The sequence below is a fragment of the Ovis canadensis genome, chromosome 1, assembly GCF_042477335.2.
Source record: "Ovis canadensis isolate MfBH-ARS-UI-01 breed Bighorn chromosome 1, ARS-UI_OviCan_v2, whole genome shotgun sequence".
Classification (NCBI taxonomy): Eukaryota; Metazoa; Chordata; class Mammalia; order Artiodactyla; family Bovidae; genus Ovis; species Ovis canadensis.
Genome location: NC_091245.1, coordinates 201,237,364 through 201,259,340, shown reverse-complemented (window position 1 = coordinate 201,259,340; position 21,977 = coordinate 201,237,364). Strand labels below are relative to the sequence as shown.

General features: G+C 40.4%; 1 protein-coding gene across 3 annotated transcripts in view; it reads left to right on the top strand.

Annotated features, from left to right (window-relative positions):
- Positions 1-21,977, top strand: part of TPRG1 (tumor protein p63 regulated 1) — a 358,974-nt gene that overhangs the window by 320,774 nt on the left and 16,223 nt on the right. For all 3 annotated transcript variants that reach the window (XM_069558084.1, XM_069558094.1, XM_069558103.1), the window contains one exon: positions 17,556-17,709. In XM_069558084.1, the coding sequence (XP_069414185.1) occupies positions 17,556-17,709 (154 nt within the window). The remainder of the gene's footprint in view (positions 1-17,555; positions 17,710-21,977) is intronic.

Sequence of the window (21,977 nt, the reverse complement as noted above, 5' to 3'; positions counted from 1 at the left end):
AACTAAGATCATGGCATCCAGTCCCATCACTTCATGGAAAATAGATGGGGAAACAGTGGAAACAGTGACAGACTTTATTATCTTGGGCTTTAAAATCACTGCAGATGGTGACTGCAGCCATGAAATTAAAAGACACCTGCTCCTTGGAAGAAAAGCTATGACCAACAGCATATTAAAAAGCAGAAACATTACTTTGCTGACAAAGGTCCATTTAGTCAAAGCTATGGTTTTTCCAGTAGTCATGTATGGATGTGAGAGTTGGACTATAAATAAAGCTGAGCGCCAAAGAATTGATGCTTTTGAACTGTGGTGTTGGAGAAGACTCTTGAGAGTCCCTTGGACTGCAAGGAGATCCAACCAGTCCATCCTAAAGGAGATCAGTCCTGAATATTCATTAGAAGGACTGATGCTGACGCTTAAGCTCCAATACTTTGGCCACCTGATGGAAAGAACTGACTCACTGGAAAAGACCCTGATGCTGGGGAAGATTGAAGGCAGGAGGAGAAGGGGACAACAGAGAATGAGATGGTTAGATGGCATCACCAACTCAACGGACATGAGTTTGAGCCGGCTCCAGGAGTTGCTGATAGACAGGGAAGACTGGTGTGCTGCAGTCTATGAGGTTGCGAAGAGTCAGACACGACTGAGTGAGTGAACTGAACTGAACTGAGCTCACATTTACTGAATGAACAATACTGTTGCTAAGATAGAATTCAACCCTTTACATCTTTAAAACTCAGTTGTCTCTGTGGCTTTAAATGAAAATTCATTTTTGTTTAGTATTCAGTACTTAGTTAACATAAAGTCTGTTGGGCATCACTCTGATTACTGAAAGAGCCTTGGTCTGTCTGACCTTTAAATTATTATGAAGAGGCTACTTTGATTTTTGAGACTCATTTCTTCTTTGCTCTCTGTAGAAATATGTGGAGATACGGTAGAAGGCAGCTGTAGTTAGACTGGAAGCGTATTTAAGAGATTGCATGTACGTGCAGATTTTAATTTCAATGATTAGAAGTTCCCAAGGGTGTACACTACTGTATTAGGCATGATGCAGGATTAATTAAAGACCATGCTTCAACTTTGTCTTTGTGGCTCTTACAGCATTTTGAATAAGACTCATAATGCAAATGGAATTAATTTGTCAGGCACTGAAATGTTCTGCCACCTCCTAATTATGTTGTGGGAAGATGATTTATTTGGTTTCATTTTTAAACTATCTCTTTTTTCATACCTAAGCCATTTCTCAAACTCTGGTCAGGATAGGAGATTGCTCTCTCTCTCTCTCTTTCTCTTTCCCTCACCTGTTTGGGGCTCTATTTCCCCTGTTTCAAGCATTATTTCTAAAATGGATGTACATTTATGATAAGCTGGTAATTCAATATTTTTCTTACCATAATGTAGCACATTGAATTCCTTTTGCTTTTGCCTTGAGCTTTTAGCCTAAATAAGTCATCAGAAGTGTTTGTTTGTTCTGCCTTATAATTTCTGATCAAAAGCGTCTTTATGAAAGATCAGGTGCCAAAGGAGGAATTTAACTATGAGCTGTATTTTCCATGTCTACTTTCTCCAAAGTCAGTTTGAAAAATCAACTCTTCACAAAATATTTTAGCAGCAGCATGTGTGAAAAAGACTCAGAAATTAGAAACTCTATTTGATGGTAAACTCCAGGTAATAAGTCAGCCATGTGATAAGTCACCAGCACAGCTAATGTTGTTGTTGGCTAAATTAGCAGATATACAGCCTCTAGAAAAATATAGAGGGCTGTCACAGTGTATACCACCGTGATTAAATCACTGTTGGAGTATTGTTTTCCTTTCTTGGTCTCATACTTTAATAAGGGCATTGGAAAACTGAAATGCATTCAAAGGAGGGCAGCTGGGGTGGTCAGGGAATTTTGACCTTGTCAAATGAGGAACAGTTGAAAGAATGAGGCATTTGTTGTCATTGCTGTTGTTTTAGAAAACACACACACACACAGACACACATTAAGGGACATTCTGTTATATGAGGTTGTATCACTGTAAACATCTGAATAATCTTCAAGCAGATCTGTGCTGTGGTTAATCACTCAGTCATGTCTGACTCTTTGCAACCCTGTGGGCTGTAGCCCACCAGGCTTCTCTGTCCATGGGTATTCTCGAGACAAGAATATGGGTGTGGGTTACCATGACCTCCTCCAGGGGATCTTCCCAACCCAAGGATCGAACCCAGGTCTCCCACATTGCAGGTGGATTCTTTACCATCTGAGCCACCAGGGAAGCCTCAAATTAGAAGCAAGTAAATCTAATTCAACTCTATTGTTGAAAAAATGAGCTTTCTTGCGGACTTCTGTTCAATAATTCCATTATGTGATTAAGAAAACTGTCTGCATTGTCGCCTTTGGATTTTCCTTTGACCTGTAGATTACCAAGGGCGTCCCCAGTGGCTCAGCAGTAAAAAGAACCCATTTGCAATGCAGGAGACTCAGATTCAACCCCCTAGGTTGGAAAGGTCTCCTGGAGGAGGAAATGGCACCCCACTTCAGTATTCTCATTTGGAAAATCCATGGATAGAGGAGACTTGCGGGCTAGAGTCCGTGGGGCCGCAAGAGCTGGAAACGATTAGGAGCTAAAGAAGCAAAAAGACAAAAATAGATTACCAACAGAACGAACCCTCTTCTCTTATATTCCTGCCTTGCAGTTATGTACAAATCATTGTGTCTTCCACTAGCCAACCCAGACTCCTGTCCTCGGTCCTCACTATGGTCAGCTCTTCTTTGATCCTTATCTAGTTGGGCCCATCCCTACAGGGTGAGGAGCCTTCAGGGCCAAAGGGATAGGTCTACCCATAGCCCATGTCCCTCCCTCCCAGTAACTTGTTACTAGGACCAGTGGTGTTAGGATCACCTGAGAGCTTATTAGTAATACAGCCTAGACCCTCACAACCCATTCCACTCACTGAATCAGAATCCTGTTTTAACAAGGTCCCCAGATGACTCAAATAAATATTAAAGTTTGTCAAGTATTGTTTTAGACCCCGCTCTGTGTACCCGAGGTGCCAGAATTCTTGGCCCAAACAGCCTGGCATCTGCATTCAGGGCCTGTGTGGACTCTTCAATGGGTTTGTCCTCCTAAGAGCAATGCTGCCAATGTATGTGGGCTTGTGCCTGAGCAGGGACCAAGAGATGACCATCTGGGGCGCACACCTGTAGATGGAATTTGGGAAGATGGGCCAATTGTTCTCATGTATGCAAAGCTGCCCTGTTGAGGACAGAACACCAGGACTGAAATAAGAAGGAGGATCTCAGGGTTCTATCTGTACCATTGCTCTGGGCCTGGGTGGAAATATTAAGTTATGTGGCTGAGGTGAATCTTAAATAAAAATAAAATCATAAACCCCAAGCTCACATGTATGTGAAGTAATGTTATTGCAACATGAAGATAAATCAGAAACCCAAGTAAACCTTGCCTCACTGACCTCAGAGCAAATATACACTGTGGAATGTGGGGAAATCAGTCATATTTCAGGAAATGTCTAGAATTTCTCAACTTTGTACATAGCTCAGTATTTTACACCATGTTCCTTCTTTGTCACACACCCTCCCCCATCAAATTATGATTTGGCAGATTTTACAAAATTGCAAAAGAAACTAGAAGGAGTACAGGAGAATTCAGAAATTTATTTTCTTTTGATTTAATTTTCAGAGCTTGTGCTTTAAACCCGTGTAGAGAGGCACCAGACACTCGACATATAGCCCTATAATTGTTCTGCCAACTAGGCATTCTTAGCCTCTATTCTGCAAACCGGGTAACAGACATGAGGATTCAAGTGACTTCCTTAGACTATGTAGTAAATGAAGGTGCTGAAGTTTGAACCCAGGACTTCATTCTCTAAACTTTGTGACTTCTTTTATTATGTCAAAGTGCTTCATTAAATACCATGGGTTTGTTGTTGTTGTTGTCTGTTTCACTTGCGATAGGTAGAATATGTGCCTTTGGGGCAGGGATGGAAGGGGTCATTGACCACCCAGTTCTTGCTGAGCAGTTTAAATAGCTCACTGTAACCAAGAGGGAATGTGATGTTAATTGTGGACTACATTTGTGTATGGAAATTAGAGATGGACATTTTACTTTGTCCACAAAACATACCATATTAAACACCATAAATAAACTTTCCCAGAAAGTGTTTTCATCAACTTAAAGGGAAAAATAAGTATATGACATATTAATAAGATGTCTTGAAATTATTCTATTTCAGTTCCTCCAAAGTGGAGAAGGCAAAGCGTTTGCAGCCACTCCAGGAACCAAGGAGCAGCGTTAGGAGAGAATCTGGGTTTCTGTGTTCTGTCAGAGTCTTATGTGCCTACTGACTTCTTGGGAAGCCCTGGTTGTGGGTGTTTCCCAAAGGACCATGGAAAGCTTGCCTCCCCAATTTCTCAGCTGTAAAGAATATGCCTGCAATGCAAGAGATGGAGGAAACACAGGTTTGCTCCCTGGGGTGGGAAGATCCCCTGGAGGAGAACATGAAAACCTCCTCCAGTATTCTTGCCTGAAAAATTTCACGGACAGAGGAGCCTGGAGGGCTACAATCCAAAGGGTCGCAAAGAATCAGCTACAACAACGACTGAGCACAGCGATAGCACATGGACAGCTGGGCCGGAAGTTTGTAATAACTGGTCTCTCTAATTGCTCTTTTATATATTCCAGACCATCTACTTTCAATCTCTCTTGAGAGCAAATGGAAACAGATAAGATTCAGGAACTGTTTTTCTCAGAAACCTTATTATTATTTTTTTTTTAACTTAGCTCTGTGCTTGTTGAAACTTGGTTATTTGGGGCACTCAAAAGTAACTTCCTTTTTAGAAAGGAGACAAAAACTTACACAAACCTGAGGGAAACACAATTTGCCAAATATCCCAATTGATAAGAGAAGGAGTTGACTCAAAATTGTTTCCTTTATTGTGTGGCATTTTCCTTGGTAACTTTGTAAGACTTACCCCTCCTCTGTACACATGGCTGCTTCTTGGCACAGAAGAGGCCCGATAAGGAGCTGGCAGGCCAGCGTCTGCAGTACAGTGCTTTCAGATCAGGATCACAGACAGACAGTCTGTAAGCAAAAATACAAGTCCTTCTGTCCTGGGCATTTCTCTAAAAAAATCTCATTTTATGTACATCTCAAAATGGGTAGATTTCCCCATCTTCTTTAAACAAACAGAGACCAATTTAAGAGCTTATTTTTGAACTATGAAATTCAGAAATCTAAACTAATGAAAGGAAAAAGAAGCAGCAGCCAGATCAATCTGGCCTGAGGCATGAATATTGCTATTGTGTTGTGATTCGTATTTTTAACAGTGAAGACCATGGGTCTATTCATTTCACAACTGGTTGGCCATGTAGTATGAGATGGATATGGCGAAGGCAATCACCATGGTTTGGACATACAACTTTATTTTTTGAACAGATCCCAATTCATTTGATGATAAATATAAGACAAGGATACAGAATCACTTCATACTGGTGAAATTACCACAAATGCTGTAAGATTGGCTCAGCAAGCTGAATTGTTTGGTTAGAGACTTGAGGAGTTCTGACTTTAAATACCGGAAATGAATGCTGTTTCATTTCCAAATTGTACTGTTTGAGGCCTTGAATGTCAGGCTGGGAAAGTACTTCTGTATTTGAGAGGCATCTGGAAGTCCCTTTAACTTTCTGAGCTGGTTGTGTGAGCACTGTGGTGAAAAGCAGAGGGTAACTTAATTCAGATAAAGAGAGAGTACAAATGAAAATATGAGCTCCAAAATGGCTGTCTTTACATTGGCTTATGGGGGAATGAACAGCTGGTTGGGATTGTTGTTTTTCAGTCACTAAGTCATGTGCTACTCATTGTGATCCCATGGCCTGCAGCATGAGAGAGGCTCTTCTGTCCTTCATTATCTCCCCAAGTTTGCTCAAATTCATGTCCATTCAGTTGGTGATGCCATCCAACCATCTCATCCTCTGCCTCCCCCTTCTCCTCCTGCCTTCTGTCTTGCCCAGTGTCAGTGTCCTTTCCAATGAGTTGGCTTTTCCTATCAAGTAGCCAAAGTATTGGAGCTTCAGCATCAGTCCTCCCAATGAATATTCAGGATTGATTTCCTTTAGGATTGACTGGTTTGATCTCCTTGAAGTCCAAGAGACTCTAAGAGTCTTCTCCAGCACCACAATTCAAAAGCATCAAAGCACTGAAGAATTAATACTGGTTGGGATAAATGCCTCTTTTTTTTTAATTGATAGAGGTATGGCTGTTATCTATAGCATAACATTTTAATATTATAAAAATGTGTTAGTTTCTGCTGTACAGGAAAGTGATTCAGTTATATATATATATATATATATATATATATATATATATACACACACACACAAATGTATTCTTTTTCAGGTTATTTTCCATTATCAGTTATTTCGAGATATTGATAGTTTCCTACACTATGTAGTGGGTCTTTACTGTTTATCTATTTTATATATGGTAGTATGTATCTGTTAATCCTAAACTCCTAATTTATCCCCACCCTTTGCCCTCTAGTAATCATAAGTATATTTTCTCTGTCTGTGAGTCTGTTTCTGTTTTAAATGAATTTGTTTGTATCATTTCCTTTTAGATTCCACATACAAGTGATATCAAAGGTATTTGTCTTTCTCTCTATGACTTACTTCACTGAGTGTGGTAATGTCTAGGTCCATCCATGTTGCTGCAAATGACATTATTTCATTATTTTTCATGGTTTAGTGATATTCCATTACTCATATGACTTATATGTAGCACATCTGGAAATAAGAACATTCTAAAAATACAAATCATGACACATACATTAAATTTTCTGTTTCTCTGATTCTCTCCTCTACCCTCAGCCCCACTGGATCTTAGCGCTTATGATTTCCTCTGTCTTCAGTGTACTTAATGCTATTCTTTTTCAATCACCTTCTTGACTTATCAAAGTCCTCACATCCATCAAACCCCAGCTTAAAGACCACCTGCTTTACAAAGCTGTTCTAGAGTTTCTTAAAGACTTGTTACGTGTTCTTCAAATTCTTTGCATGATACTTGGCACAAGGTTGAAGATCAGTAAACATATATTAAACAAACGAAAACTTCTTTGATTCAACTCTTAGGGACTGTTCCTAACTCAGTCTTACTTACAAATTTATCCAGAATAATTTCTCTGAATGTTATAGAGGAATGTTAATGGGGATTTGCTGATAAAGTTGACATTCAGAGCAACTGTTAAATATTGTGGGAGTTATAGCCTAAAAGGTTTGAAGGAAGAATCAGCATATGAGGCTCCTAGTAAAGAATACAACACCAGTCAACCAGAGTATGTCTCTAAGGATGACAAATTTCATGTCATTTTCATCAGCGGCAAGCAGGTTATCATTTTGAATCCTAGGATCACAATTTGTTTCACCCTGACAAGCATGGAGCACCAAATGGAACTTCTAAAACATGAGCATTTAGGTGCCCAAGCCTAAAAGAACCAGTTTCTTCTCCTTTATCTAAAACTAATTTACTCTCTACTTTATGGGATTAACTTTCCATTTAAGTGGCATCTGTGAAACCAAACCTTCTGTTATAAAATGGACACATTTCCCTTTAGGAAAAGGCCTGAGAAAGAGGGTTTTTTGTTTGTTTAACTATTTACCTGTGACTTCAGTAGGAATGCATTCCTAGTTAGCCTATCAATAGAAGTATAGAAATAGCAAATTAGAAAGAACTGCTGGAGTCAGGAATATTGATAGCAGCAAGAAATGACTGCCTGCTGGTGAGAGAAGAGACAGCTGACATAAGAACTGATAAACTTAGCAGTCCAGACTCTTTTAGAGCTTGAGTAAAAGCCTTATTATTCATATATAACAATTGACCTTTTAAAGGAAAACATTAGAGGATAGTAAAGTATTATGGAGGTCTGAATATTTGCCTAGGTACCCTTCTATACTTCAGTCTCTGTTCTGGCAAAATTAAGCAGTGAAGGACATAGGACACACACAAATATTAAATCCCTTTTATGTCTTAAAATCTAGGGTTCATGATGATTTTTATTAAGCCATAAGAGAATTAGGTATTTTTAATATAAACTGTGTAAGAAAATAAGAATGTACATTTTAAAATGATATCCATCTAAATAATCCATTCATATCAATTCTGGAAAGTAAAATATTTCTGTATGTCATTTAAGTGAAACCTACAAGGAGATAATCCTCATCTCTTTCTGGTCAGAAATGCTAGACATGTGCATTGTTGGAGTGTCTTCCAGAGGGTATCTAATCCAATGCCTTTATTGTTTTATAATAAGAGTGTCAGTCTTTTGAGGTTATTATAACAAAACACCAGAGGCTAAGTAGCTTGTAAACAACCCAAATTTATTTCATAATTCTGGAACCTGGGAAGTCCAAGATCAAGGTGCCAGCAGATTCAGCATCCAGTGAGGGCTTGCTTTCTGACTCATACATGATGCCTTCTCTCTGTGTCCTCACGTAACAGAAGGATGAAGGTCCTCTCTGGAGCCTCTTTTATAAAAGCACGAATCCTATCCCCGAGACCTCTGCCCTCATGACCTAACCTCCCAAAGGCTTCAGTCCCTAATTTCATCATCTTGGGCTTAGGATTTTAACACAGACGTTCTGGGAGGATGCGAGGGGTTTCCCTTGTGGCTCAGCAGGTAAAGAATCTGCTCACAATGCGGGGGACCTGGGTTGCGAAGATCCCCTAGAGAAAGGAAATGCTATCCACTCCAGTATTCTGGCCTGAAGAATTCCCTGGACAGTATAGTCTATGAGGTCACAAAGAGCCGGACACAACTGAGCGACTTTCACTTTTCTGCGGGGATACAAGCATTCAGAAAGTGTGGTATGGTGTGTGCCGTACTCAGCCATGTCCAACTCTTTGTGACCACGTAGACTACAGCCCACCAGGCACCTCTGTCCATGGAATTTTCTAAACAAGAATAGTGGAGTGGGTTGCCATTTCCTCCTCCAGGGGATCTTCCTGACCCGGAGATCCAAGCAGCATCGCCTGAGTCTCCTGCACTGCAGGTGTATTCTTTACCTGCTGAGCCATCAGGGAAGCCCTAACTGTAATAAATATTGTTTTGGTCTTTCTGCACAGATATAATTTATTGGGCTTTAAACGAACCTCAGAAATGATCTAGTTCAACTATCTGGTTTCACGGAGGACCCTTGGAGCCCAGACAAAAGAAAATGTTTTAAGTTATTCAGCAAATAGATCCATCTTTTGAATGCAGGCCTCCTAACTGTACTCAGAACTACTAGCCCAGCACCACCCTACTCCTGAGTTCTGTCTTTATAGACACTGTTAGTCTGTTTATTGCTTTATCATTGACCTCTCTGTCTTGAAACAAACTTTCTTGATTCCCCATGCCAATAAATGGTTAATCTCCCTGAGCCCAAGGCTCTGGAAACTTGTGGGAGGGAGCCAGGTGAGCAAAGAGAGCAGATAAAGGCAGCACCTGCCTATGGGTTTGGAACAGCCTGGGGACACGGAGAGAATGTAAACACGTTCTGCAGATCTTATTGTCTGACTCTGTGCCAGCGTCTTTTGGGTTCTTGTCATGGAAAATATTTCGTCTGAGGTCATTCATTGAGCAGAGGAGCACTGAATACCCTCCAGGGTGCCAACCCCGGCCTGCTTTTGTGCAGATTAAATAAGCAAGGGACTAACGTTTCAGGGGCCTAGAAGCCTGCCTTGTAACAATACAGACGGGGAGGTAGGGAAAAGGAGCCATTTAGGAAACACACGGTGTTGTTCTGAACTACCCGCATCCCCTGGCTGCCCGCCCTTCCCGCTCCTCCTGCGCGGCCTCCCTCTGTTTGCTCACCCCTACTTACAAGCACACGCCCTGCGTTTAGAGCAAGAGTTAACGTCTGCGCTTCCTCATAAATCTCGGTTTGCCGCCTGGAGCTATGTTTTTAATTCCGTGGTGGAGCTTTGAGATTCGAGATGAGTAGGAAGGAGGGGCGGCTGACGAGGTAGTCATGGAAGCCGCCATGTCTCTCCTGAGGACTGACCTCCTCATTCGGTGCTTTGAACGGATACTTTATACCTCAGCACAGCATCTGTGAAAGCCTGGATAGAAGCTGCAGGGGTGGGGGCGTCCGGGGAAAGGATGTTAACTGTATCACATTGTGCAAAAGGATGCACAGTTTTCTCCGAGGACAGAAAAAATGTGTGGAATGAGCAAATTAACCCAGACTGGTTGGCATGTTTTTCTAGCTCAGCTAAAAATGACTTCAAGGAGAGGAGTCTTTCTGACAAAAATAAGTCATGTCTCAAAAAGCTTGTAATTGAAGCAAGGTTTCCCTCCATTGAACTTGAACTCCTTTTGTGTTGTTAAACCATGTTTGTTTTCTATGATTGGTCATTTGGACCTTGTAGGATAGCTTCTCCTGTATAAGCCTCCTCTCTTCAATATGCCTTTGCTTTTTTTGGTGGAGGAGGAAAATCTGTTGGGCTGCTGTGATGATTTAAAGCAGTAATTGCTTGGGCCTTCCACCCTGCCTGCAACTGTATTTGAGTAGAATTCTGCGTCTGAGTCACTGAGTCAAACATGTAATTAACATGACTAAAGGAAGAGCTCTGGTCTTTGAAAATTCTGGCCCTCAGTTTTTATGTCTATAAAATGCAAGGACTAGAAACACACCTCTAAAGAGCCTTCCAACTCAGTCATACTAGGATCCTAACAGTCCTTAGCTGTTACATACCCTCTTCCTCCACCAAGTTCTTTTGAGTCCTAATAGGTTTTTTCTTCTACTTCTGTACCTTTCTGTGAGGTTTTGAAATTTACCAGAAGTGAAATATATATTAACCTTCTTGTTTCCACTTCTGGGGTAATGGAGGCCAGATCCAGCTGGTTTCTTTGAGGACGGAAAGCTGTAACACAATAAGTTGTGATAGGTGAACCTCTGTGCTTCTGTAATGGGACATTCAGGTTTCTGTGCCTGTTTAGGCCTGGGAAGCAGACGAAAGTAAAAGATCATGGGCTTCTAGAGTTCAGACTTTCCCTAGTGGCTCAGGTGATAAAGAATCCTCCTGCAATGCACGAGATCTGGATTCGATATCTGGGTCAGGAAGATCCCCTGGAGAAGGAAATCGCAACCCACTCCAGTATTCTTGTCTGGAGAATCCCATGGACAGAGGAGCCTGGCGGGCTACAGTCCATGGGGTCACAAAGAGTTGGACTTGACTGAGTGACTAACACTTTCACTTTCACTAGAGTTCAGGGATTGAACCCTATCCATTTCTCTACTCCTGATAATATACCACAGAGAGAATTTGCTGATTAAATCGTGGAATTGAAGATAGACAACTTAGGAATGTTGCAGAGAACCATCTCTAAGGTGATTTAAAAGATAATTTTTAGTCTATTAGAAAAGTTTTACAGAACTATGCTTATTCAGTTTGAAGAACAGAATTGAAAAGTTGTCATAAGGTGAATGAGAGTCTCTCTGATGGATTTAAAGTCTAAGTAGAAAATCATATGAGCTTCCCAGGTAGTGCTAATGGTAAAGAACCCGCCTGCCGATGCAGGAGACATAAGAGACATGGGTTCTGTCATTGCTGGGTTGGGAAGATCCCCTGGAGGAGGGCATGGCTACCCACTGCAGTATTCTTGCCTGGAAAATCCCATGGACAGAAGAGCCTGGTGGGCTACAGTCCATGAAGTCGAAAAGAGTCAGACACAACTGAAGTGACTGAGCATGCACAGGAAATTATACATCAATACACTTATGTGAAGCAGAAGCTGAACACATAAGAAATACCCTGGGACTCAGAATCAGATGGAGGAAAAGGGATTAATAGGTGAAGTAACGCATCGAAGACTTTAGCACCTCCTCTGTGCTGAAGACTCAGATAATGTTCTGATTAAACCTGGTCATATATTTTATCTTATTTCCTTTGAAGTGAACTTCACCTGTTTCTATCAAAATATTTTTTAAAAATTGCTTATAAGGGTCAATAAACAAAAAAAGAAAAAAAAGAAAGAATGCCTCTAACAGTACCCAGTAAGCATTATGGTACATGATAGGAATTTAATATTTGCTAGTTGGACAGAACCTTCCAGCATACAAAATATTTTTTCATCTATTATCTTCTTGTCCCTCATGAAATTGTGGTTACCTAAATATGCCAGCAAATTTGGAAAACTCAGCAGTGGGTACAGGACTGGAAAAGGTCAGTTTTCCTTCCAATCCTAAAGAAAGGCAATGCCAAAGAATGCTCAAACTACTGCACAATTGCACTCATCTCACACGCTAGTAAAGTAATGCTCAAAATTCTCCAAGCCAGGCTTCAGCAGTATGTGAACCGTGAACTTCCAAATGCTCAAGCTGGTTTTAGAAAAGGCAAGGAACCAGAGATCAAATTGCCAACATCTGCTGGATCATGGAAAAAGCAACAGAGTTCCAGAAAAACATCTATTTCTGCTTTATTGACTATGCCAAAGCCTTTGACTGTGTGGATCACAATAAACTGTGGAAAATTCTGAAAGAGATGGGAATACCAGGCCACCTGACCTGACTCTTGAGAAACCTATATGCAGGTCAGGAAGCAACAGTTAGACCTGGACATGAAACAACAGACTGGTTCCAAATAGGAAAAGGAGTACTTCAAGGCTATATAATGCCACCCTGCTTATTTAACTTCTGTGCAGCATACATCATGAGAAACGCTGGGCTGGAAGAAGCACAAGCTGGAATCAGGATTGCCAGGAGAAATATCAATAACCTCAGATACGCAGATAACACCACCCTATGGCAGAAAGTGAAGAGGAACTCAAAAGCCTCTTGATGAAAGTGAAAGAGGAGAATGATAAAGTTGGCTTAAAGCTCAACATTCAGAAAACAAAGATCATGGCATCTGGTCCCATCACTTCATGGGAAATAGATGGGGAAACAGTGGAAACAGTGTCAGATTTTATTTTTTGGTGCTCAAAAATCACTGCAGATGGTGATTGCAGCCATGAAATTAAAAGATGCTTATTCCTTGGAAGGAAAGTTATGATCAACCTAGATAGCATATTCAAAAGCAGAGACATTACTTTGCCAACAACGGTCCATCTAGTCAAGGCTATAGTTTTTCCAGTGGTCATGTATGGATGTGAGAATTGGACTGTGAAGAAAGCTGAGCACCGAAGAATTGATGCTTTTGAACTGTGGTGTTGGAGAAGACTCTTGAGAGTCCCTTGGACTGCAAGTAGATCCAACCTATCCATCCTAAAGGACAGCAGTCCTGGGTGTTCATTGGAAGGAGTGATGCTGAGAGTGAGACTCCAATACTTTGCCACCTCATGTGAAGAGCTGACTCATTGGAAAAGACTCTGATGCTGGGAGGGATTGGGGGCAGGAGGAGAAGGGGATGACAGAGGATGAGATGGCTGGATGTCATCACCGACTTGATGTACATGGGTTTGGGTGAACTCCGGGAGTTGGTGATGGACAGGGAGGCCTGGCGTGCTGTGATTCATGGGGTCGCAAGAGTCGGACACGACTGAGTGACTGAACTGAACTGAAATATCAGAAAGGTAGTGTGAAATGTACAAAGGCATAGAACTAGTGAAAGCCAAGGTTTACCCTTAGAGTATGATTTTGAAAAGGCTATCAAATTTTCTTTGCTAAATAATTTGATTTTGGCATTATTTATCTGGGACTATGCTCCCATGTTGATTAATTTGAACAGAGCAGCTCAGTGAGAAAGACCCAATCTTCTCACCCTGATGACATAACATTTTTATAAATTCCCCCTATACTTCTAGGGCTAACTTATTTTCCTATAATCTCATAATTGCTAATGTTAATGGTATATAAAAGTTTACAGCTCCTTTTGAGGCAGGGCTTTCTGACCTTTAGCTGGGATCTCTGGGCAGGCTTTGTGCCCACAGATTATGGCTGGCTCCTTCAGGCAATGCTTTTACTTCTGTGTCTGTTGGAAATGATGCTGCATTGTGTAATGGCAGGAGCTTAACTTGGGATGTATTTTGTAACTATAGCCCAGGATGGTGAAAAGACCCCTAAGTGGAATCTTGAGAGACCAGGGATCTCACCAGGTCACCACGTGTGTAGTGATGCTTCAGGCAAGCTTTAGTCCTTTCTGAGACTCAGTGTTCTCATCTCCAGGAAGAAGGCACTCAGTTCTGTCTTCCAAAAGCCCTTCTGGCTCTGAGATTCTACAGTTGATAAACGTTAAACTATTGTCCCACTGCATGGTGCCTGATTTGTTCTTTTCCATGTTTGTAAAGCATTGTGGTAGGTGCTAAAGTTCCTGAGGAGTGAGGGAACAATACTGGGTGAGGGTTTTGCAGCAGAAGATGTGTTCTCAGTGGGGCTAAGGTGATGCTCCTAAACTAAGAAGCCATGATCCATAGGTTTCTTGTAGATCTTGTATGTCCTTGACAGGGTAATGCTAGTAGCATCATGACAATAGCTGTTACACCATTTACACTGAGTTACTGAGGTCATAAAATATTACCACATGGAGACACCCTAAAGGAAAGATGGGGAAACTGAAATTCAGAAAGAGAAATGAGCTTGAGAGTTGGACTGTGAAGAAGGCTGAGCGCCGAAGAATTGATGCTTTTGAACTGTGGTGTTGGAGAAGACTCTTGAGAGTCCCTTGGACTGCAATGAGATCCAACCAGTCCATTCTGGAGGAGATCAGCCCTGGGATTTTTTGGAAGGAATGATGCTGAAGCTGAAACTCCAGTACTTTGGCCACCTCATGCAAAGAGTTGACTCATTGGAAAAGACTTTGATACTGGGAGGGATTGGAGGCAGGAGGAGAAGGGGACGACAGAGGATGAGATGGCTGGATGGCATCACGGACTCGATGGACGTGAGTCTGAGTGAACTCCGGGAGTTGGTGATGGACAGGGAGGCCTGGCGTGCTGCGATTCATGGGGTTGCAAAGAGTCAGACATGACTGAGTGACTGAACTGAACTGAACTGGTATAGTGACATAGTATTAAGTGTCAAACCAAGACTCTTCCACAGCACTCCCTGACTTCCTGTTCATAGCATTTTTTATTCTATTCTCTCCCCTTGGATGACCACTCCCATGGTACCACATATAACTGTTTAATAAAGCATTCCTGGTCATATTCTCCACAGTTGCCTTGATGATATTTGACAGAATATGATAGATTTTTATGGAACTGTAGTTCTAAAAGATTTGCTGAGAAATACCATCTAGTTTTACCTTTAAAGAAACTACTCAGTTGTAGATTTCTCTTCCCAGCTACCACATCTGGAGCTCAGGAGAGAAGGTTGGCTGAACTTATCTATTTAGAAGTAGTATGCTACATGTCTGAAAGGCATTGCCACACTCAAATTGATCGTCTGCTTAGAAATAGAGTCCCTTTTGAATTTCATGCTTTTAAACTTCCTTTGGCGGTTTCCCTAAAGTGAAAGAATATAAACTATATTTACTGGGAAAGGTATCTTGGCAAATTTTCATCCCCTTTGGATAAAAGGAAAATTGCACCTAGTACATAAATTGACATATGAAGTAGTAAATGATTGTATCATGCAAGTTGTTTTAATGGACTCAAGCCAGAATGCTTCATTAACCAGCATGCATAGAATATTCATTGAGGTTAAGGCTTATTATCAGGCCGGGGAAAAAAAGGAATGAAGTAAAGCATGGGAGGGTGTGGGGTGGGGAGATAAATATCAGTGTGTATACTCAGTCGTGTCTGACTCTTCTGCAGCCCCATAGACTGAATCCCACAAGGCTTCTCTGACCATGAGAGGTTTCACGCAAGTATACTGGAGTGGGTAGCCATTTCCTCCTCCGGAGGATCTGTTGTATCCAGGGGTCGAACCCCATCTGCTGTGTCTCCTGCATTGCAGGCGGATTTTTCACCCTCTGAGCCATCAAGGAAGCCAGTATAGCAGCTAAGAAAATGAACCAGCAAAAAGGGAACTTTAGCGATATTCAATGTTATTTTAATTTTTCTCTCTTTTCTTTTTCTTTCTTTTTATTTTTTTCTCCTTCCCGGGCAAAGGATTAAGGACAAAAAAAAAAAAAAAAAGGCTGGATATCAGCCTTCAGATAGAATCATCAAAAATCTGAGAATTGGGCAACAGAAAGTTTCAGGCTCTTTTCTTACTTCCCTTTTGTAAAAAGAAGCTGAGGCCAGTCGGGGTGTTTTATATGTAGGTGTGAGATTGTGTTTATACACATCTCTACATGGATAAACATTTGGAAACCACAATGACATTCCCAAAGGAATCTATCCTTAATACAGGAAGTGATAGCTTTGTGAAGGCATCACAGTTGAGCTCTGGTTTTTCCTTCTAGATCCGAGGATTTAATTTCTAGAAGAAATGAGAGCTCTGTGATGTTCCATGGGGCTGCTTAGAATTATAGGTAACTTAGTTTTAAAGCTTGTCGAATGCAAAGCACCTGAGATTGGCTTAACCTCCAGAGACCTCTTTGCATTCAGAAATGTCTAAAACCACAACAGAAAATTCTGAAGGGTACAGGCAAAAAGAAGAGGCCGCAGAGATTATAGACTTGTTATTCAATGAGACCACATTCCACTCCCACATCTCCCCTCCTATCATCGCTCCCAAACCTACTTTCTCTTACTCTGCGCTTGGGTTTACTAAATGGGCTTGGCTTCTAAAAGATAGTGGTGCCTCCCACATACTGTGGATCAGAACTGTGACCAGGCAGAGCTCTGGCATGTTTGTTGCTGCAATTCTGGTGGATGAAATGTGTGCAGAGAATAGAGAACCAGGAGACATAAAAGCTGAGGTCACAGGGCATTTTGAATTGGCCTTCAATTCTCTTAAAGATCAAACATACCCTTCTACTACCGAAGTCCCAATGTCTTTTCTCAGTCGTTTCTTGCCTGGTTTTACTGCGTGGTAGATTCCTTAGTTGTTATTATCGTCCTTCTCCTTGAAACCATCCCCCATGTTGACTGTGTCTTCCATGCTTCAGTTCCTGTCCTGCCGCCTTGACTCTTCTTTCTTCCTTTCTCTTTTGACTTTGACCATCAGAATATTGACATAGCTTCAGTATGCTTATGTCCAGCCTTGGTTTCTGTCCAGAGCACCAGAGTAACGTTTCCAATCAAGCGTTAACCTACAGAATTCTCAGCAACACCTTGAACGCATCATGTTGCTGTTGTTCAGTTGCCAAGTCGTGTCCTTATGACCCCATGGACTGCAGCATACCAGGCCTCTCTGTCCCTCACTCATCATGTTTGAGACCAAATCCATCCTTTTCTTCCCTCTTAAATTCCTTGGAAGAATTCAGCTAGTTGGTAGGTCAGCCTCTTATCTCAGCATCAATACAAAGGCTGACTGGGGTAGTACATTTCCTTTGCATCCTTTTCTTTTTGGTTTAATCTAATGAAGATAAAATGCCAACCCACTCCAGTGTTCTTGCCTGGAGAATCCCAGGGATGGGGGAGCCTGGTGGGCTGCCATCTATGGGGTCGCACAGAGTCGGACAGGACTGAAGCGACTTAGCAGTAGCAATGAAGATGACTAATCTAAGGGAAAGCTTCTTCCTTGCAGGAGACAAGGAGAAGGCCTCAGGATCTACTGGGGGAGTCCTGAGCAACAGTCACTGTTAGTCCGCTGGAATCCGTGGTCCACTGAGATGCCTTTTGCTACCTTCACTGAGCACCCTATGAAATACACAAGTGAGAAGTTTCTCGAAATTTGCAAGGTAGGAGGCAACTTGGGCATCACTCTTAAATTAGTTTTTGTGGAGAATCTATGTGCTTTAAAAACATGTACTGTTAAAAAAAATGATAAGATTCAACGTGGGTTTTATATAGACAAAAGCTATAATAGGTTTATAGAATTTTTTTAGTAAATAGTGGAGCTGTTTTATATTAGAAAAAATGCATAGTATTTATATTAACCATATGATGCTATTTCCTCTTGCTAATTTCTTAGCAAAAATTATAGTGTAATATTGTTGAAAAATTGCAATACTTGTGTTCATCTATGTTTATTGCTTATAGTATATATAGATTTTTCTGTGTATAATTAACTTATAATTATTTTATTCAAAGAAGGAATGTAGAATAGTGTTAAGTAGGAAGTCAGATATAGCTCGGTGATCATATTTAATCACTTTTTTCCTCCAGGCCTTGGTAGTGTTATCTCTAAAATGGACACAATGAATAATTGCCTTTCCTCTGAACTTCACTGGGCCATTGTAAGGTTAAATTATAAAGAAGTTAAGAGTATTTTTATATCTTTCAATCTCATCTTCCCAAGTAGATTTTATATTTGTCTCAGATGACTGAGAGGTCCCCTTCTACTATTATTTCAACTTTCCTAGGGAGACTTAAGCTGTCCTTGGACACTCTGAATAGTCAGAAAGTAAAACAGAGCTATAAATGCAGTGAAAAATCAGCCTTTATATTTTCAACAAAACCAGATATATATAAGAATATACATAAGGGCTTCGAAATTCTTGCCTTCTCTGTCCTTTCTATTTTATCTTTATAGGCTGTCCATCATTTTAGAATATCATAATTTTTTATTTGCTATAAATTCAAAATGTGGCAGTCTGCATTTAAGTCCTTCTATGGTTGGATGGCATATATTCCATTTCTTGTTTTATTTTAAACACACTTCTTCATGTAAGCAAGTATGTATGTGTATAAACAAATAATTTTAATGGATAAAACCATTATTTTACAAAAAGGATCTGAGGCAAAATGTATGTGATTAGAGGCTAGAGGGGGTCTTCTTTCCCTCTAACACGTAAGTGAAGTTGGCTAGAATCCCATTCTGCTCTCAGCAAAAGGCAAGGGTCTTTTTAAGATTTATGTAGATGTCTTCAGGGGTTTATGGTCTCAAGGTTTGCTTCTGATGTCAATCACTTAAAGGCACTAAATTAGTTTATTGTATGGATTATGTCACTCTCCTAATTCACCATACCTCAACCCAAGCATCAACATCAGCCCCTAGTCTGACTCTTAACCACCCAAAGTCATATAGAACAACATAACACTGTCACAAAGACATATACATGAGAGAAGACTCACTGAGAACTTCTGGGAGATACAACAGGAATTTGCATCACAATAATGCCCAGAACTTCAGATGGAATATTGGATCTTCTTATTTTTAAAAGACATTATTAACAATAATGCTCAGATGCATTGTTTCAGAATCTTGTCTTCTCTTTCCTGCTCTTGTTCTTCCCCAAACTCCTGTTCTTTCCCTCTTCCTTATTAAAATGCAGAGTCATTTATGTTTTTCTTTTTTTAATACATGTTAATCCCACTGAAAGAGCTTAATAATGTATGTTTCCAAAGCCATTTCCTGCCTTTAAAGGGAATCTGGTTCTAATAATTAATATAATATATATTTTGAGGTAGTAGTCACTCTTTTTTATTACAAGTCAAAAATAAATACCACCTGCTTTGGTTATGGCATCCATCACTTCCTGGGCCAAGTCTTCTCTTATTTCTCATACCTGGTATGTTTAAGCACTTATTCTCTGAGTGTTCTTTGCTGGAAGAAATTCAGGGTAAAGGACTAAAAAACAAGTTCTGTTACCTTCAGAGAATTACCACTGCATGGGTATAATACTTGATAGTGCTTTATTTTTTTCTGCCCTATAGAAATAAAATTGAATACTTTAAAAGGAAGATGAAAAATAAAATATCAAAAGGGAGGGAGAACAAGGTCCTACTGTATAGCACAGGGAACTCTGCTCAATGTTAAGTGGCAGCCTGATGGGAGGGGAGCTTAGGGGAGAATGGATATGTGTATACATATGGCTAAGTCCGGTTACTATTCACTATAAACTATCACAACTTTGTTAATTGGCTATACTCCAATATAAAATAGAAAGTTTTAAAAAGGGGTTGTGGTAGAATAACTGCCTCCTAGATATACATGTGGAGAAGGCAATCACACCCCACTCCAGTACTCTTGCCTGGAGAATCCCATGGATGGAGGAGCCTGGTAGGCTACAGTCCATGGGTTCACGAAGTCAGGCACAACTGAGCGACTTCACTTTCACGTTTCGCTTTCATGCACTGGAGAAGGAAACGGCAACCCACTCCAGTGTTCTTGCCTGGAGAATCCCAGGGATGGGGGAGCCTGGTGGGCTGCCGTCTATGGGGTCGCACAGAGTCGGACACGACTGAAGCGACTTAGCAGTAACAGTAAATATACATGAATGCAGCTAGTAGACTGGAACATTACATTTTGCCCAAGACTTTCTATCAGCCAAGGGAAACTTGAGGTTCATATAGCTCTCCTTAGATAGCAGTAAGAATAGCGTGTGTGTGTGTGTGTGTGTGTGTGTATGTGCATATGCACATATGCATACATGAGTATGAACAGGGCGAGTGGTTGGTTAATTGATTGGTTGGTTTTCAGTCAATCAAACTACTTTGTGAATCTGTTAAGTGTATTTTCTTTAAGGATTTTCTCATTCAACTATTCTTTCAAAGTCTTCTTTTCTTCCTATAAACAGTCTGGAACCTTCATTTGCCAAACCATTTCTTAGTCAAAGGCCACCCTGAGTCCCAGATCTCTAAGAAAACAAGTGATCTCAGTCTGGGATATGAGATGATGACTGCACTGATCCAGTTCTTTGTGTCTTGGTTTCTCTTTTGTTGTTGGTTTTTCTGTCAAAAAGTTATTTGTGTTTAGGACTTTTTCCAAAATTGGCTTTGATTAATTCTCAGTTATATTAATGCAAAAGTATAAATAAGAATAGTAATTCTGGGGATATAGAGTTCCTTTTATATGAATATTTTGGTATAATACAATTTTTAAAGGGTGATTTAAGCTAGTTTTTTTTTTTAAATTTCTCTTGTGAATGAAATAGGAAAAAGTAAAAGAATATGGTGAAAGTGCATAACTAAATGAAATACCTGAAACAATTTAATTCAATTTGAAAATGAAGGTCACTCAGTCATGTCTGACTCTTTGTCTGACTCTTTTTTCAGGCCAGAATACTGGAGTGGGTAGCCTTCTCCAGGGGATCTTCCTAACCCAGGGATCGAGCCCAGGTCTCCCACATCGCAGGCAGATTCTTTACCAGCTGATCCACAAGGGAAGCCCAAGAATACTGGAATGGGTAGCCTATCCTTTCTCTAGGGGATCTTCCCAATCCAGGGATTGAACCAGGGCCTCCTGCATTGTAGGTGGATGTTTTACCAACTGAGCTTTGAGGGAAGCTCAAAGCTAATTGAATTTCCTAATTCAATTTAGGAAACCGACAATGGCAGAAGAGAGGAAATTATGTGGAACTGAGCCTTCCACAGTCAAAATTTTCAAATTATTTACTATCTAATGGAATAATTTATTTTTAAAAGTACATTTATAAAATTCATTTTTAAAAAATTTTTTACTCAGAGTCTTTTACTCTACAGCACTTGGAATTTCTTTATTTGACAAATGTTTTCTAGTACCTACAAGTTGGGGGTATTATGATTGTGATTAAGAATACAAATATAAATGAGACAAGATTCTTGCCTTTGTGGAAGACATTGTTTAATAAGAGGAAGCAGATAAAAATACAAAGATTTTAAAATAAGTATTAAAGAACTGAAAAAGAATTTTGGATCAGATGCAAAGATGTGGAGACAGTTGAAAGTGCATGGAGTGTATTAGACACAGACAGCTTAGCTGGAGTTGAATCTTGTGTATTTCTCACCATAATTGTATTGGCTCATATGGTACACATAAGTACCTACACTACATTAGGGGTGCTAGGAATGGAGAGAGATGAAGAAATCTTGAGATATTCAGGATATCAGTGGAAAAAGATAACTGATAGAATATGGTAGGTGAATGAGAAGAAGTCAGAGATGGTAGTCTGTCTTGGTAGATGGTGAGTCCATTAATTTAAATGGAGAGAACTAAAAGAAGAGTAGGTGTGGGGATTCTGTTTAGGACATGTTGAGTTTGAAATGTTCATGGCATGTGGAGTTGAGCTGGTTGCCAGGAAGTTAG